General features: G+C 41.0%; 1 protein-coding gene across 1 annotated transcript in view; it reads right to left on the bottom strand.

Moving 5' to 3' along the window:
- LOC137371571 (protocadherin Fat 4-like) overlaps positions 1-17,154 on the bottom strand; it is a 113,166-nt gene extending 96,012 nt beyond the window's left edge. The window contains exons 1-8 of the mRNA XM_068034410.1: positions 17,065-17,154; positions 15,362-15,454; positions 14,916-15,062; positions 14,670-14,810; positions 13,652-13,865; positions 11,443-11,790; positions 4,362-5,272; positions 2,753-2,927 (exon numbers count right to left, since the gene is read on the bottom strand). Of these exons, the coding sequence (XP_067890511.1) occupies positions 2,753-2,927; positions 4,362-5,272; positions 11,443-11,790; positions 13,652-13,865; positions 14,670-14,810; positions 14,916-15,062; positions 15,362-15,454; positions 17,065-17,154 (2,119 nt within the window). The remainder of the gene's footprint in view (positions 1-2,752; positions 2,928-4,361; positions 5,273-11,442; positions 11,791-13,651; positions 13,866-14,669; positions 14,811-14,915; positions 15,063-15,361; positions 15,455-17,064) is intronic.
- Between the last annotated feature and the right edge of the window lie 228 nt (positions 17,155-17,382).

The following is a 17,382-nucleotide window of genomic DNA, read 5'->3' as shown; positions in this document are numbered from 1 at the left end:
GACACCTCGTCCCTTTCATACAGCAACTTCCCATGAAATCACAAGAGGTGTAATACCTGCCATTTTACCTCCTCTCTCCACACCATCCAAGGCCCCAAACACTCCAGGTGAAGCAGCGATTTACTTGTACTTCTTTCAATTTCGTATACTGTATTCGCTGCTCACAGTGCGATCTCCTCTACATTGGGAAGGCCAAACACAGATTGAGTGACCGCTTTGCAGAACACCTCCGCTCCGTCTGCAAGCATGATCCCAAGCTTCTGGTTGCTTGCCATTTTAATTCACCAGCTTGTTCACATGCCCACATTTCTGTCCTTGGTCTGCTGCAGTGAACATCAACGCAAGCTCGAGGAGCAGCACCTTATTTTCTGATTAGGCACTCCAAAGCCTTCTGCACTCAATATTGTGTCAATAATTTCAGACCATGAGCCCCATTATTTTTTTGTTTATTCTTTTTATTTTATTTATTTTTTAATTTTTTTTTTGTTATTTATTTTTTAACCATGTGCCAGTCTTAAAATCTATTATTCATGTTTTTGCTTTTGTACAGAGCTGTTCATTATTCTGCCATTAGCATTCTCTCTGGTCTCATGCATTGTCTTTCGCTACAACTATTTAGCACTCCATTTTCATTCTGTTCCATGACATCTGTCATTCAATCTCTCCTCCCTCCTTCGTATCACAGTGGTTCCTTCTTGCTCTTTTTCTCCCTCCCTCCCTTCACTTGCTCAAAGACATTTTTAACTTTTGCCAGTTCTGATGAAAGGTCACAGGCCCGAAATGTTTCTCTCTACACTGATGCTGCCAGACCTGCTGAGTATCCCCGGTACTTTCAGTTCTCATTTCAGAGTTCCAGCATCCGCAGTATTTTGCTCTTATACTGGTGTTTCCCGACAAGCTTGGTGGCAGGAATGCCACTGTGCATTCTTAGTAAACCCTAATCCAGAAAATAGATGAGAACTGGGGCATAGTCACAGGGATGAGTGGAACTACCACACCACCAGAACTGTACACCAAAGAGAAAAATGAATTCCTGATCTCAAACACTGAGTTTGTTGGCTGTAAACAGGCTAAACCAATACTACACCAAGATGGCAGCTGCTCATTCACTTTTGTATCTGACACATCAAAACAACTGCACCCTCTAAACCTGCTGCAAATTGGTGATGAGACAAAAATCAGCCTGTGGATTCAATTTTGAATTAGCCCTTACAGAAAAAGAAAGTAGTTAATTGTTCGAAGTATGGTTTGGGAAACTATCCCTGGAACACTGAAGACCACATGAGAGAGGTATTCCAATGGCATATTAATAATTTTCAGCCATGCTGCTACAAACATGAGTCTAGAACTATATATGTATGGGGATTAAAGTAAATTCCACTGAAGATTTACATAAAAACAGAAATATTTTGTGTATGTTTTTCTGAACAACTTCCTCAGTTCTCTAGGTCTGATACCAGTGTATAGTACAGTCCTCCAGTGATAGGCCTCTGCCCTGTTTAGGAGCTATGGTAGCAGAGACATTTGAAACCATATCAAATAGTGGCGCAGTGGTTAGCACCGCAGCCTCACAGCTCCAGTGACCTGGGTTCAATTCTGGGTACTGCCTGTGTGGAGCTTGCAAGTTCTCCCTATGACTGCGTGGGTTTTTGCCAGGTGCTCTGGTTTCCTCCCACAGCCAAAGACTTGTAGGTTGATAGGTAAATTGCCCCTAGTATAGGTAAGTGGTAGGGAATTGAGGGAAGGTGGGGATGTGGTAGGAATATGGGACTAATGTAGGATTAGTATAAAATGGGTGGTTGATGGGCGGCACAGACTCAGTGGGTTGAAGGGCCTGTTTCAGTGCTGTATCTCTAAATAAAAATAAAATAAATAAAAATTTCAAGAGATAGGGTAATTTTCACCTTTGTTGATTGGGGACTAACCTGGTGGAGTGGATTTCATGCCCGCCTGGTATCAATGGGACAAAAAGAGGTTGAGTTCTATAAAGGATGGGTGATTCACTGCACTGGGTTACCACCTGAGTGTTGAAATTGAAAATTACCCCCATAGGTTTCTATGTAGTGGCCACAATGCAGTTCAACTCTGAATGTGTGTGTAGGGTTCAGTAATGTCATTTTGTGCTTTAATAAAGAACAGTGGGGCCGATTTTCACTTGCTCCTCTGGTGCAAATCCACATTTTAGCAGAAAGGCTGCAACTGTCCTCTGTGTCACCTGGTACAGCAAGACCTCTACCAATGCATCTAAAAGCTTGGGTGCCCTTGCATGTACCATCTCTCACTGACTGTTCAGTAGCAACAAACTCACCAACAGAAAAAAAGAAACCATGCTTTAAATAGGCTCTGGGTCCACCGGGAATTTGCACCCTCCTAATCATCGGGCTGTCTGTCAGCATTGGAAACCTGTGGAAACCTCACCAATGAGATTCAAATGGGGGCCAACCAAAGTGGTTCAGTTCATTCCCCGAATCCATTGGATGGGTGACCCACTGGGTGCCTAAACAGCACCAGAATTAAAAATTAACCCCAGCAAGAGTAATATGGGGCCTGAATTTCCTCTTCCGTTGCTTTGTATTTATACAAGATTAAACTGTAGTTGCTGATCCACTCTGCTGGGGGAAGAGAAGAAAGATGGCGTGTTAAAACCATCAGGGTTAGGGGAATGGAGTAAAAACAATTTATTTTGACGTTTTTGACAAAATAAATCAAAAATCTCTACTTTCAGCTTTTTCACGAAGTATCTCTGCATTACCTGCATCTGCAGCAGTCACTAGCAGCATGTATTCTTCTTGAAACTCTCTGTCTAAACTCTGCACTAGGCTGAGTCCTCCATTTGCTGAGATTGAGAACTTGCCATCTTCATTTCCACGGATAATTTTGTAGCTCAGCTTACTGTTGGAACCCAGGTCATCGTCACGCCCCAGCACCTGGGAAACACAGCAGGGTCAGACTAAGTAATTGTTTTCCAATAGTAATGTTTTATAAGTATTACTGCACATGGTCAATGCACTTATTCTGAAAGTCCACTTCTTAGAATGTTTTACTGAACTTTTTGAATAGCTGCATTCTTTTCATCTACAGTTCAATCCGAAAATGTTTAATGTTAGCTTCCAGCATAAAGGCTAAGAGAAGAATTAATAGAGTTTTTTTTAATTATAGAAAAAAAGAGCTTGCATTTATTTAGCATTTTCACATTCTTAGGACATTGCAAAGCACCTTACAGCCAATGAATTACCAATATTGTCATTGTTAACCAATTTGTGCACGGCAAGGTCTTTCAAAAGATTAAGTAATAAATTGTGTTGGATGATGGATAGATATTGGCCACAACACCAGAAGAAGTCCTTGCTCTTGTTATCTTCTTAAAATAGTGCCAGGGATCTTTTATACTCACCTTAGCAGGCAGAGCCTTATTTAAGCATCTCATCTGAAAGATGCAACCTCCAACAATGGAGCACTCCCTCAGTATGGCACTGAAATGGCAGCCTAAACTACTGAAGTCATGGAGTAGGGGCTTAGAAACCACAACATTGTGATGCAGAGGCAAGGCTGGTTCTGATGGATTAAATAGGGTAAGATTACTTTTTCCGGTTAGGGAGTTAGTGCCATGAAATAATTAGTTTTAAATTCTTTCATGGGATGTGGGCATCACAGGCCAGGCCAGCATTTATTGCCCATCCCTAATTGCCCTTGAACTGAGTGGCTTGCTAGGCCATTTTGAGGGCATGTAAGAGTCAACCACATTGCTGTGGATCTGGAGTCACATGTAGGCCAGACTAGGTAAGGACAGCAGATTTCCTTCCCTAAAGGACATTAGTGAACCAGATGGGTTTTTACAACAATCGACAATGGTTTCATGACCATCATTAGACTAGCTTTAAATTCCAGATTTATTAATTGAATTCAAATTCCACCTTCTGCTGTGGTGAGATTTGAACCCATGCCCCCAGAGAAATACCCTGGGTCTCTGGGTTACTAGTCCAGTGACAATACCAGTACGCCACCGCCTCCCCATAAGCAAGTGAGGAGAGCAGTTAGGAGAAAATCATTTACACAGAGATGTTAGAGCATGTAATGTTTCACCACAAGGAACAGTTAAGGCAGCTACCATTACATCATTTAAGGGAAGAGCAGACTGGCGGAAGCAGAGGAAGATAGATTGGGCAGAGTATTTATACAGAAATTTCCCTGAGAATCCATGCTAGAGTAAATTTTACATGGTTTGATGAGACAAATAACTTTCTCATTTCATACATTCTTCTTGGATTTGTTCAAATGTAATACAATTCAAGTATACCAAGAAATAAAATGACTATTGAAGCATTTAGAGAAGATATAAAAAAAGCAAATCTCCTATATACCTGATACATAATTTGTGGAACTGCATTTATATTCTCCAAGAAATGTAGAGTCATTTTCATGGGTTGGATGATTGGTGCAAAATCATTGACATCTCTGAGTATTACATTGACAGTGGCTGTTCCTGACCTGGGACTCCTTCCACCATCCAATGCAAAAACCACAAAAGAACACACTGGGATTTGTTCACGATCCAAATTCCCAAACACTGAGATTAATCCAGTGACTGAATCAATGTAAAAGTCCTTGCTGCTGATAGTATATCGAACTTGTCCATTTTTGTCTTCATCAGGGTCAGTAGCTGAAACTACAAGCAAATCTGAGCCACGAGGTATATTTTCATCCACTGTGACAGTATAAATGCTTTGAGTGAAGACAGGACTGTTGTCATTGACATCAGTAATGATTGCTGTAATGCTTATCGAAGAGGACAGTGATGGCTGTCCTTTGTCTAAAGCAATCACATCTATTGTAACCCATTCTACTAGTTCTCTGTCAAGATTTCCAATCACACTAAGTTCCCCACTTGTTACGTTGATGCTAAACTTGTTGCCTGTAAATTGCTGCAGAGAGTATTCAACATGGCCATTGAGTCCACTATCCAGATCCATGGCATTAACTGTCATTATCACTGTGCCAATAGAAGTATCTTCAGGAAGGTAGACAGTATTCACAGTTCTGAACTCAGGGGTGTTATCATTCACATCATTGAGCTTCACTGTAATCCATGCAGTACTTGTGAAACGCGCTGAATCACATTGAGCTTGGTCAGTAGCTTGAACAATTAAAGTATAGACAGACTGGTGTTCCAGATCTAATGTCTGTTGGACCCTTAGCACAGCATTTCTGTCAACCATAAACTGCCCATTGCGATCCCCTGAGATTATTTTAAATATCAAAGCTGCATTCAGACCTAGACAGTAGACAAATCACAACATTAAACAATGTTTGGTCATTTATACATCACTTATACAGAGCATTTCCTATCCATCCCAATATTTACTATAGGACTGTCAGCTGATTAGTATCACAACCAGTCTCTGCTCAACTGACGCCACTCTGCCACTATCCTAGATTAAATGTAAATGATGTATTAACAGTTACACAGGAAAATAGGAGTTTCTCATTATTCAACTGTTAAATGAATCCAAAGACAAATACACACTTTTTTTTCCAACAACCATTAATCCTGCAGGGGTTTCTTCAGGACGCAGACAATATTCGCAGTTTTGACAATATTGAACTTCATTGTAAGCTGGATCAGAGTAACTTTCCCAACCTTTTATTCCTCTACTAAATTTTCTTCCTCTCTTTAGAAGGCACAACTAATGCTAAGATTTATTTCCATGGATGCCAGCCGCACTTAGCTCAAGTGGCCACTTTTCATGTCCAAGTCTAGACAGCCAGTGTAGTGAGTCTATTCAGCTTCTGTGGTGTCGGTGGGACACTACAGGAAAGTCCTAATCTGTCCTTATTTATAAACTTTCCAGCATGTAATTGAGTATCAATTAGGAGTAGGACCCTTGACTAATATTTCTCTTCCATAGCCGAGGATACTGGCCAAGTGTAGCACCCTTACTGCCAACCTGGATGAGATCAGATAAATCAGCACAAACCTGGGATAGAAACTGAAGACTTTGTATTCTGCAAAACTCAGTAAGATATTGGGCAGTACACACACCCAGCAAGCTAGAGAGAGTTGACAATGCCAACTTTTATCAATTACAGACTTCAGCAAATGCCCTTTGTTCTAGCATTTTTAAAATGTATTTGTTACTATGGTGATCTGAGGTAATCCCATGTGAAAAAGTAACCTCTACGCTAAGATTTAAAGATTTTATTTTTCTATATGATAATAGATTGTTCCATACAACTGTTTGGCACCTTACAGAATGTTTACCCTTCATTCTTTGATCGGCTTACTCAGTCTCAAAATTACCTTGGACATTTAAGTACACGCTGTTCTCTTTACTCTGAGACTTTGGCACAAGTTCAACCCAAGTCAAAAAAGCAACAAATATGGTTTCTCACTGTTTAGCCTCTAATTACTAATGGTTTCCTAAACCAGCTCTAATAACATGCTCAAAGATAAATGGTCAGTTAATTTTGAATATATGAAACTAGCCTGGAGTTGAGAAGTAATTCAGAAGAAATGAGTACAGTAGGTTTGACATTAGTCTTAAAAAGACATTCCTAGCTTTCTCCCCAACATGTGCTTTTTGAAGTTAAAATGTTTAGGGCATTTAATAGATATTGGAATACTAAAGTGCTTTTGAAATCACCATGACGATGACAAGTAAAATGTTAATGACTGATAGGACCGCTCAAGGCCTGATCTCATTAGGACTCAAGTTTAAATTTGACTACAACAGCTGCATTCAATCTATCGATTAGATACAGTCTGATGTAAGCTTTAATAAATGAAGGAAAAACAAGCATTTCTCTCAGCCTTTGTTTTACAGGTCAAGGAACCGAACCTCAGGATTTTCAAAATGACTCTTCAGCTTTCACTATAATTATCCTTCAGATAATTTGATTCTTCCGAACTGGACACTTTCATTGTTTTTCCAGGACATTGCATATCTCTATTCGTGGCAAGACACACACTGGTAGGCAGTTCCACTGGCATGTGGAAAAGTAAGTCAATATGTAAGATCTGAATTGAAACCAGGAGGATTAATCACAGATGTTTGCATGGTTGATGCTTTTATGGCTATGGTAGAAATTTTCAATAAATTAAATTAAGTATGAAAAGATTATAATTTAACACAATATAGATAAATATACATCCCGTGATCTCCACATCTCCATTTCCAAGTGACCAGACTGCATTGTTGACCGCTACCTAACTACTGGAGTACAGCAACAGCAGTCAACCCTACCTTTCAGATTCAATTATTTCCATGCGTAAATGGTGATGGTGATGATGTCACATGAACGGTCTGGATATGCATAAGGTTGCAGTAAAAATAGTGTACAAAGGCCAGGGAGGAGGAGTGAGTCAGAGCAGCAGCTGTCAGACAAACTAGATTTCCTTTTAACTTGAATGAATAGAGTTACTCATTCCAGAATCCAAGCATGAATAAACCAAAGTGAAAGGCACAACGTGCTGCTAAAGATTTTGTTCTCGCTGCACAGGCAACAATAGCAACATTAAACATTCATAGGAAAAGCATGGAAAGGGGTTGGAGGGATTGACATTGCTACTCATGTGAGTTGATGCACTTTAAGGTCAGTGTGAAGAGAGAACACTCCTGCTAAATGTTTCAGTTTCCCATAATCTTATTCTGTAGGGAGAAACACTAGCTATTTTATTTAAAAAGTGGACAGGCGGGCAGACTACTGCTGCGGCCTGGAATGGACTAAACTGGTGTGCCACACAGTTGTAGAAAACAGTTTAATGCCTGTGATTCCTCCCAGTACCTAATCTGAACTGCCATGCAGTGTGGGGGAGGAGGGCGAGGGGTGGACCTGAGCAGAAGCCAGACTTTTCACCAGAATATTAAAATACTAAATCATTGCTGTACCATCCTTATGTCCTTTTCCTGACCAACTCAAAACCAAGAATGGCAGGGCCTAGGACCAGATCATATGGTGTTCTATATTGGGTGACAATGTTCAAATTCCTTCTTGCCAGTTTTCTGCCCTCTCCTTTTCTGAAGACAATGAATTTTTGCTGGAGTACAATTCCAATGATGCAGGGTTTCTTAGCCAAAAGACCATTATTAAGTTTCGACATCGAGCCTCAACAGGCTATTCATATGCAGGGGCATTCACAATGGAGCCCAATGCCCTGTTTTCATATATGTCCACACACAAGCTCTTCCAATAGTGGTGATTGGATTGGGGGTTGGGCTGGAAGCCCTGGTTAGGTTTCACTCCCTCACCTTGGGGTCTTGTGGCCAATTGTAACACCCCTACTGCTGCTATCCCAGCTGAGACCAGCTAACCCAGCATAAACCTGAGGCCGTTGCGTTTTTGACTCATCTATTTTACTGGCAAACTCACTAGAGAAGACAAACTCAATGAATGAAACTATGAAAATATAATCCTTACATTTTAAACATATAAATAAAATTTAAACAAGGGTTCAAAACAAACAGAGCTTGTAAGATTTTCTGCAAACACAACAAAAAGGGGTTTATAGATGTTAAATTATCCCTTTTTGTATGGCTTTTCATAAGTCTGACAGACATAACCTTTTTATTTCTCTTCATAAATCCGACCTGCATTTTAAAAATCTAATGACAGGTTATTAAACAGTAGCTGCCTATTTCCAAAGTAGTACCTGTACTCTTAACCTCTGCCTGTTGCTCTCCTCTCTCCACATTACTTTTAAAGACACTTTTTCGGCCCCAACCACACCAGTTCCAGTGAAGGGTCACGCCCAAAATATTAACTTCTCTTTCAGGTGCTGACTACCCTGCTGGGATATTGCAGCATTTTCTATTTGCAGTTAGATTTTTCATATCCACAGCCTTTCTCTTTGACCCCAAAATCACACAGCCTTTATTGGAAGAACTTGCACTTTTTAAAATCAACTTTCACCCTTCAGGACATGACAACACTTTGCACCAGATAAAATGGTTTTGAAGTCATTGTTGTTTTGTAGGAAAACATGGCAGACAAATTTATGCACAGCTAGCTCCCACAGACAGCAATGAGATAAATGAACAGTTAATCTGTTTTGGAGTGCAGGCTGAGGGATAATTGTAGGCCAGGACACTGGAAAAATCTTCCAATTCTACTTTGAATAGCGCTGTGAGATCTTATATGTCTCTGCGCCCCGCACCCCCCCCCCCCCCCAAAATAGGCCGGTAGTGCCATTGTTTAATGTCTCATCCAAATGTTTGAACATCTGAATATGCTGTATTCTCTCAGTGAAATATACTCTAGTTCCTGCAGTGAGTCTTGAACCAACAATTGTTTGATTGAAATTTGAGAGTGCTACTATTGGGCCAAGCTGACACTGCAAACTCAGTCAGGCCTGGCCTTAAATGCAAGTTTCTAGGATGCTTCTGCTCTCCTTGACAAGGTCGACATCGTAATGAGACAGGGCCATGAGTAGGGACTCACTAAGTCAGGCGATCCTGCACCTTGGCCCTCAGTCAGGACTTGGTAATTTTCACAGGTACATCTGGTTTCACCTGCTCACTTTGAGATCCAGTCTGGGGTTACAGCTTGAACCCCAGATTGTTCAACCTTGGTGTTGAATTTTACCCTGAGATGAGCGTCTGACAACATATCCTCTCCATCATAAACCCTACTGTTTTCCATCTCCTTAACATCACCCGACTTCACCCCTGCCTCTGCTCATCTGCGGCTGAAACACTCATCCATGTCTTTGTTACCTCTATACTTGACTATTCCAATTCTCTCTTGGCCAACCTCCCATCTTACACCCTACACAAACTTAAGGCCATCCAAAACTCTGCTGACAATATCCTTAAATCAGACTAATTTCTGTTCGCCCATCACCCCGGTGCTCACTGACCTACATTAGCTCCCGGTCCAGCAATGCCTTGATTTTACAATTCTCATCCTTGTTTTCAAATCCCTCCATGGCCTCATCCCTCCATATCTCTGTATCCTCCTCCAGCCCTACAAACCTGCGAGATATCTGCACTCCTCCAGTTCTGGCCTCTTGCGCATCCCTGATTTAAATCGCTCCACCATCGGCAACTGTGCCTTCAGCTGCTTGGGGCCTAGGCTCTGGAACTCCACATATAAGATGCTCCTCAAAACCTGCCACTTTGACAAAGCTTTTGGCTGTCTGTCTTAATATCTCCTTATATTTTGTTTGGTAACAGTCCTGTGTAGCACTTTTGGACTTTTGACTATGTTAAAGGCACTATATAAGTGCACGTTGTACTTGTTGTTGAAAAGGCCAAAAAGCTTTAAAGGGAGGCAGTCACCATCAATGTGCTTCCAGCAGAGTGGGAGGAACACAAACCCACAAACTTCAGCAGGTCAATGGCAGAATTGCAAGGTGGGCACAATCTTGGCATAATTGTTGGGATCATGCCCTCTAAGATTTTCCAGGCCACTATCTCTATTTGTTTCTGAATGTTTAGAGTTGGTACCACAAAATCAAAGGAATAGGCAAGTGTCAATTTTGAATGTGTGCATGTTAAATTTGCTTTTTCTAAGATTACTATCTAGGATGGATGTGCTATGCATTTTATACATGTTCTAATTAAGCATTAATACTTTAATCGAAAATACAGAGCCCATATTTCTGTTGAGCTGCTGACATGGTCAATAGTATCACCTCATGCTTCAATGAACACATTTCCTTTTCTATCCTGGAATCTGCCAGAAATGACACCATAGCAACATTAACTGTATTTATCATCTAACGTAATAAGAGAAAGTACAAGCCCCTGCTCAAAGCCATGTATCAAGCAATGCCACTGTAAGAAGAGTGTTCTATAGGACTGAAACACAATCTCAAGACAGGTTTATTAGGAGGGTAAAAGTTTAATGTTTTACCGTTATCATATTCTGAAACAAGGAAATGTCATTGACTGAGTAGAATCATTTTCACAGTGGGCTTAGTGAATGTCGCATATTTGCTAATTGATTATTCACTAAATGTGACATCAACTTAAAACAGTGGAGTGTCACAAAGCATAAGGTGATTGATGTCTGTCAGATTAATTAATCAAAGGGAGTCTTGTATAATGAACGTTTGGATTTCCATGTGATTTCCTACAGATAGGTTGAACAGAAGTTACATTGTTTCATTTGCTCTGAGCCTTTTCTGAAATCCCTATGTGTACTGCTGTCACACTGTCTGTCTAACATGTCTCGTGTGAATAATGCAACAGAAGACAAGGGCATGCGGCATCACTTTGGAATGTGAAATAGAATCTGATTCACACCACAATGCATGTAGAAAGACATACATTAACTTATTTATCCAAAACATGCCATATATTGTTTAATTGTATGCATTTCATCAATTGCATATTACTGTTATCACCCTCCCTCAGCAGCTTTGCTGCCACCACCTTGTAATGTTTGCCTTGATGTACTGCTAGAAAGACAAACAAATTTGAGAAAGAAGTTTCTAAATCTCACCTTCATCAGCATCAGTCACATTCAGGGTTAAAACACTGGTGCCAATGGGGACATTTTCCATTATGTTAATACTGTAGAAATCAGGATTGAACACTGGAGGGTTGTCATTGATATCCAGCACATTAAAGTAAGCCCGCATCACACTGAATTGCCCATCTGTATTAGTTGCTTTCACTGTGAGAATGTAATACTTTGCAGACTCAAAGTCTAAAGGACGAGTGAGGGTAAAATTTCCAGTAGCTGGATTAATAACAAAGAGACCATTCCCATCATCTTCTTGTATTGCGTACACCTTGTCATCAACTCCCTGATTTGGAGCAGAAGCTGTTACTAAGCCCACCATGGTGCCTGGTTTGAATAAAAGAGAAAATGTTATGTATACTTTCATCTGATGCAGAGACATTCATCTGCTTCACTATGAAACCCTTCACTTTGAGCAAAATACTGTAGTTGGAAAAGCTTCAAGCATATTATTGATCACATTTATCAGCACTATTTTAACCCAATGTAAAACCAAAATGAAATCTGAGCTGAGGGAAACCTTTTTTTTATTAGTTATTTTCTTTAAATTAGAGGACTTGGAAATATTTTACAACATTGTGAAATATACAGAAAAATATCTTGTGGAGATGGCTTTACTATTAGCATTTGCCAGTGCAAATGTTCTTGTTGGATGGTTGAATCTTGAATCTTTACGAGTGAGAATACTTAAAGTAGTAGGTTGCCTTAAGTAGAATGCTGTTATCTTTGACAGAAAATTACATAATTTGTGGAATAAAAAAAGCATTGAGTCCATGAAGTTCACTTCTTCCACAGACTATGTACAATCAGTCTTATAATGGAGTCTGCTGCATGTATGTAATCAATCACTTAAAAGGGAATCTTGTAAAATGTCTATCTGAACAGCCCTCTTCATCCCCAAGTCTAAAGATAGTTGAGCAAACTTCTACAATATCCGTGGATGATCTCCATCATTCAAATCCGGCTAATTGCTTTTCACATGTGACATTCTTTGGCTACGGCAGTATGGGAACCATTGCATTCCTTGGAGTATTTGATTTTCTTTGCCTCTGCTTATCCCTAAGACCTTCAATCTCATTTGACAAGATTTATAATTCATTTTGAAGCAGACACCATTAGCTGCTGGGAATTTGTTTCCATCACTCTGGAAAAACAGCATTCATCTCATGTTTAGCCTTATTTGAAGCTTGCAAATTTTATACTTGTGACTTGTAATACAGTGCTCATATAGCTTCCTAACAGCTATATGATTTATCCTAGCATTATTAATGACCTGAAACATGTCCTCTCTTAAATTTCTTTCCTCTAATGAAAATAAGTATAGTTCAATGAATCTATTTTAATAACTTAAAGCCCTAGAGTCATTTTATTTTTAGATACAGCACTGAAACAGGCCCTTTGGCCCACCGAGTCTGTGCCGACCAACAACCACCCATTTATACTTACCCTACAGTAATCCCATATTCCCTACCACCTACCTACACTAGGGGAAATTTACAATGGCCAATTTACCTATCACCTGCAAGTCTTTTGGCTGTGGGAGGAAACCGGAGCACCCGGCGAAAACCCACGCAGTCATAGGGAGAACTTGCAAACTCCGCACAGGCAGTACCCAGAATCGAACCCGGGTCCCTGGAGCTGTGAGGCTGCGGTGCTAACCACTGCGCTGCCCATTTTCATCATTCTTCTCTGAACTCTCTATCAATACATTGATATCCTTCACTCACTATTTCAAATGTGGTTTCACCATCATAATTTTCAATATGTAATAGTCAATGATTACAGGTAATAAATTAATTTCTAATGTACACAGACTAGATCTCAGTCTACATCTAGTCAGGAGACAGTGAAGTCTGTATTCGAACTTTCATCCAGATCATAGAGCAGTGAAAGCTCACCTGACAGCCCGAGATCCATATAAAAGTTGATAGTGAATGCAGATGAAAGGACACAGATAGTAGAATCAAGAATTAGGTATAGAAAGTCAGAAGAAGTAGTCAAACATTGTTACTACCTGGATACACTGGGTGCATATTCAGATTGTCAAACAAATGTATTTCATGAACTCAGAAAGTGAGTAAATCCATGGCAAATCTGCTGAGAGTTTTCAATTTCATGCCCTGTGAAAGTTAGCACATTAGCATTTTATCGAGGAGAGCTCCTAATCATGTGGAATTAATCACATTACCTGGAGCTACATCTTCCTGGATATCAAAGCTGTAAACACTTCTTGAAAAGACCAGCCTGTTGTCATGGATATTCCAGTGGTTATTGCTTGATGCGGTTTGTGAAGACTCAACATGGTTCTTGGCAGAATAAGGTTCTTGATTTAGATCTGTGGTTCCCAGATCTTCCTTACTGACGACATCAGTGTAGATGCCATCTGCTTTCTCACCCAAACTCTGGTTAAAAGATATAATTTTATGTATTTGTCAATAATAATTTTTCTACTGTAAAACAATAGTACTTTATCATTTGTGTTATGCTCCACCATCATTGTAAAACAGTCTCTATAAATTAGTTGCTTTACATAATTTTCCTCCCACATTTGTTCCCTTTACATTCCTCTTCCCCTGAAGACATGAGGGTAATATTTTTTCTGCCATTTAAAAAAATTTGTTCTTCAGCATCACTGGTAAGATCAGAATTTATTGCCCATCCCTAATTGGCCTTGAGCAGGTAGTGGAGAACCACCGATAACTGAGTGGTGTACTAAGCCATTTCAGAGGGCAGTTAAGAGTCAACCACATTGCTGTGGATCTGGAGTCACATGAAGGCCAGACTAGGTACAGACAGCAGATTTTCTTCCGTAAAGGACATTAGTGAACCAGATGAATTTTTATGATAATCTGATAGTTTCATGATTACTATTAATGAGAGTGGCACTTTATTCCAGATTTATTAATTAATTGAATTTAAATTCCTCCAGCTGCCATAGTGGGATTTGAACTCATGTCCTGTGAGCATTCATCTAGGACTCTGAATTACTAGTTCAGTAACATTACCACTGTGCGACTTGTAGGGGGGGGGGGTGGTGGGAATAGGGGGGAAGGGGAGGGAGTGGGGGGGGGGTAAAGCAAAGAAAAAATGGAGCAGAGGCCTGGTACATTGCATCCTTTGCATTCCACAGGGATTGGCTCCTTGGGATACTGAGTGCTCCTATAGTCACATCAAGAGTAAGGGGGTCTAAAGGCCTCCCACCCAACCCGAACCCGATGGGACCCGACGACATGTGTCGGGGTCGTGTCGGGCCCCTCTTCCGGGTCCGGCTTTCGGGCTCGCATCGGTTTGGGCTGAGACTGCATCGTGCTCGGGTCTGGTGGGGCCAGACACACACGGTAAGTGCTCTGCCGGTAAGTATTAAAAATAAAAAAAGCTTAGCTGAGCTGGGAATCTGGGGCGAAACAGAATCTGCACAGTGAGCGAGTGACGTCACTATGGCATCATCACACATGCACTGCAACTTCATGAAGCTTCCCAGTCGGAAGGTAAGTAAAGGGATGGTCGAGTCGGGCCAAGTGGGGTCGGGCCCGCTGTGGATCGGTTGGGTTCAGGTCGAGTTCTTTTTCCCGACTTGAGCAGGCCTTTAAGCAGGTCATCTGATGCAAAAGACATAGGAGGGGCCTAATCACCATTCACCTCATTTGTATTTCAGGACCCTGCGAAAACATGCATTTGGTAAAGCATCCCAAAGGAATGAGCCATAGGCCTTGCATCCAACCCTGTTCAAATTGAAGATCTGAGCAGTTGGGGTGATGCTGAATTTAAGTATATCCTTTATCAGGTGCAGGAAACAATGAATTGGGACTGAAGACCACCTCACTGTTATTTTTGGAGAGCAGTCTGAAAACCCTGAACTTAGGAACCATTACTATTGCAGCAGGCCTCTCAGGCCTACAGCAAAAGTCGATGACATTTCCTCATTTTCAGAAGCTAAGCGTTGCCAGAGATCAAGCCTGCACCAAGGGAATGCCTCAGTGGATGTAAACAGCTGCATCCAGAAATACAGGTGGGTTTAATTCTTGGCAAACGGAGTGCATTTTGGGTGTGCTCCACCTGATTAGCACCCAGGCAGGGAAGTGTTAGAATGAGGACGCTGAAGATTATCCCTACTGACCCTTGCCAGGAAACTGTTCCACCAGGTGGAGGTTATGCTGGAACTATATAAAACACTGATTAGGCCATAGCTGGAGGACTGCATGCAATGCTGCTCACCAGAAAGATAGGAAAGATGTGATTGTACTAGAGAGGGTACAGATTAAATTTACAAGGATTTTAGTTATGAGGAAAGATTGTTGTTTTCTTTGGAACAGAGGAGGCCAAGGGGAGACCTAATTGAAGTGTATAAAATTATGAAGGGTTTGGATAGAGTAGATAGGAAGGCCCTTTTCCCCTTGGTTGAGGGGTCCATAACCAGGCAGCATAGATTTAGGGTAAGAGGTAGGAAATTTAGAGGGGATTCAAGGGGAAAGGTTTTCACCCAGAGGGTGGTGGGGATCTGGAACTCACTGTCTGAAAGGGTGGTAGAGGCAGAAACCCTCAGAACATTTAATAAGTACTTGGATATGCACTTGAAGTGCCATAACCTACAAGGCTAGGGACCAAAAGCTGGAAAATAGGATTAAGCTTGATGGCTACTTGTTGGCCGACGTGAACATGGGCCGAATAGCCTCCTTCCATGCTGTAAATTTCTATGATTTCAGTACTTGCAGACCTCTGATGCCTCACTCAAACAACCATTTTTCATGTGTGCACCTAAAGAATGAATGCTAGCAGGCCATTTGCTCACACAGACATCATAACTAAGTTCACACCTGACATTCTCACACATGATTCCAGCAGCAGTCACAGGATAGTGATCAGGAGCAGGAACCCTGAATGGGCGCTCTCCTGAGTTACCCAGTAGAGGATTAGTGGAAGCCCCACTTTTTTTTTTATTTGTTCATGGGATGTGGGTATCGCTGGCAAGGTCAGCAACTATGCCCATTCCTAATTGCCCTTGAGAAGGTGCTGGTGAGCCACCTTCTTTAACTACTGCAGTCCTTGTGCACAATGCTGATAAGGAGGGAGTTCCAGGATTTTGACCCATCAACGGTGAAGGAACAGCCATATAGTTCCAAGTCAGGATAGTGCGTGATTAGAGAGGAACTTGCAGGTGGTGGTGTTTCCATGCATCTGCTGCCCATGTTCTTCTAGCTGTTAGAAGGTACTCATGCAATGTAGCTGGGTTTTCTGGTGAGCTTCTGGTGGTTGATCGGGGAAACCCCCCCCACCCCCCCCCCACCCCCCACTGTGAAAATTGTCAGCGCCTGTCTACTTAAGATCAAGGTGATTGGGCCAATTGGGTCATCCCTACTCACAGCTGAACTGAGATCACTTAATTCAACATACACTGGAAGATACACTTTCTCACTAAATTGTTGGGAGAACTGTATCATCTCAAAATCAGAAATTCCAATTTTTTAGTGCTCATCTTGGGAAAACAAAGTGCAAATTAGTGGCAGGATGCCCACTCCTATATAGTGACCTGTCACATCTCAGATATTAAAATATATAAACTTTATGATCTTAATTGTGACAGATCCTTTATCTATCACAGACCCTGGTGCACGATTTGCCAAAAGCCAGAGGATAGTTGTTAATCTCATGGTATGCTATCCCACTCAGCACATTTAAAGACACAGGTTTCATTTTATAGAGGACTTGGTTGTGCTAATGAAAAACTGTCTTCATGCTCTGGGCACAAAACAAAAGTGTTGGAAAAAACTCCTAAACCAAAAATAAAAACAACTTTTCCAGCACAAAGAAACACTGCTACTATTTACATCAACTATGAACAGATAATAAATCTAGCTCTTGATCTTCATCAAAGGCACAATCCGACCTTTTGGTCAAAGAAATAAACAGTTCAAACTTTGT

The sequence above is a fragment of the Heterodontus francisci genome, chromosome 6, assembly GCF_036365525.1.
Source record: "Heterodontus francisci isolate sHetFra1 chromosome 6, sHetFra1.hap1, whole genome shotgun sequence".
NCBI lineage: Eukaryota > Metazoa > Chordata > Chondrichthyes > Heterodontiformes > Heterodontidae > Heterodontus > Heterodontus francisci.
The sequence above is the reverse complement of the archived record's forward strand: the minus strand, read 5'-3'. Positions and strand labels throughout refer to the sequence as shown.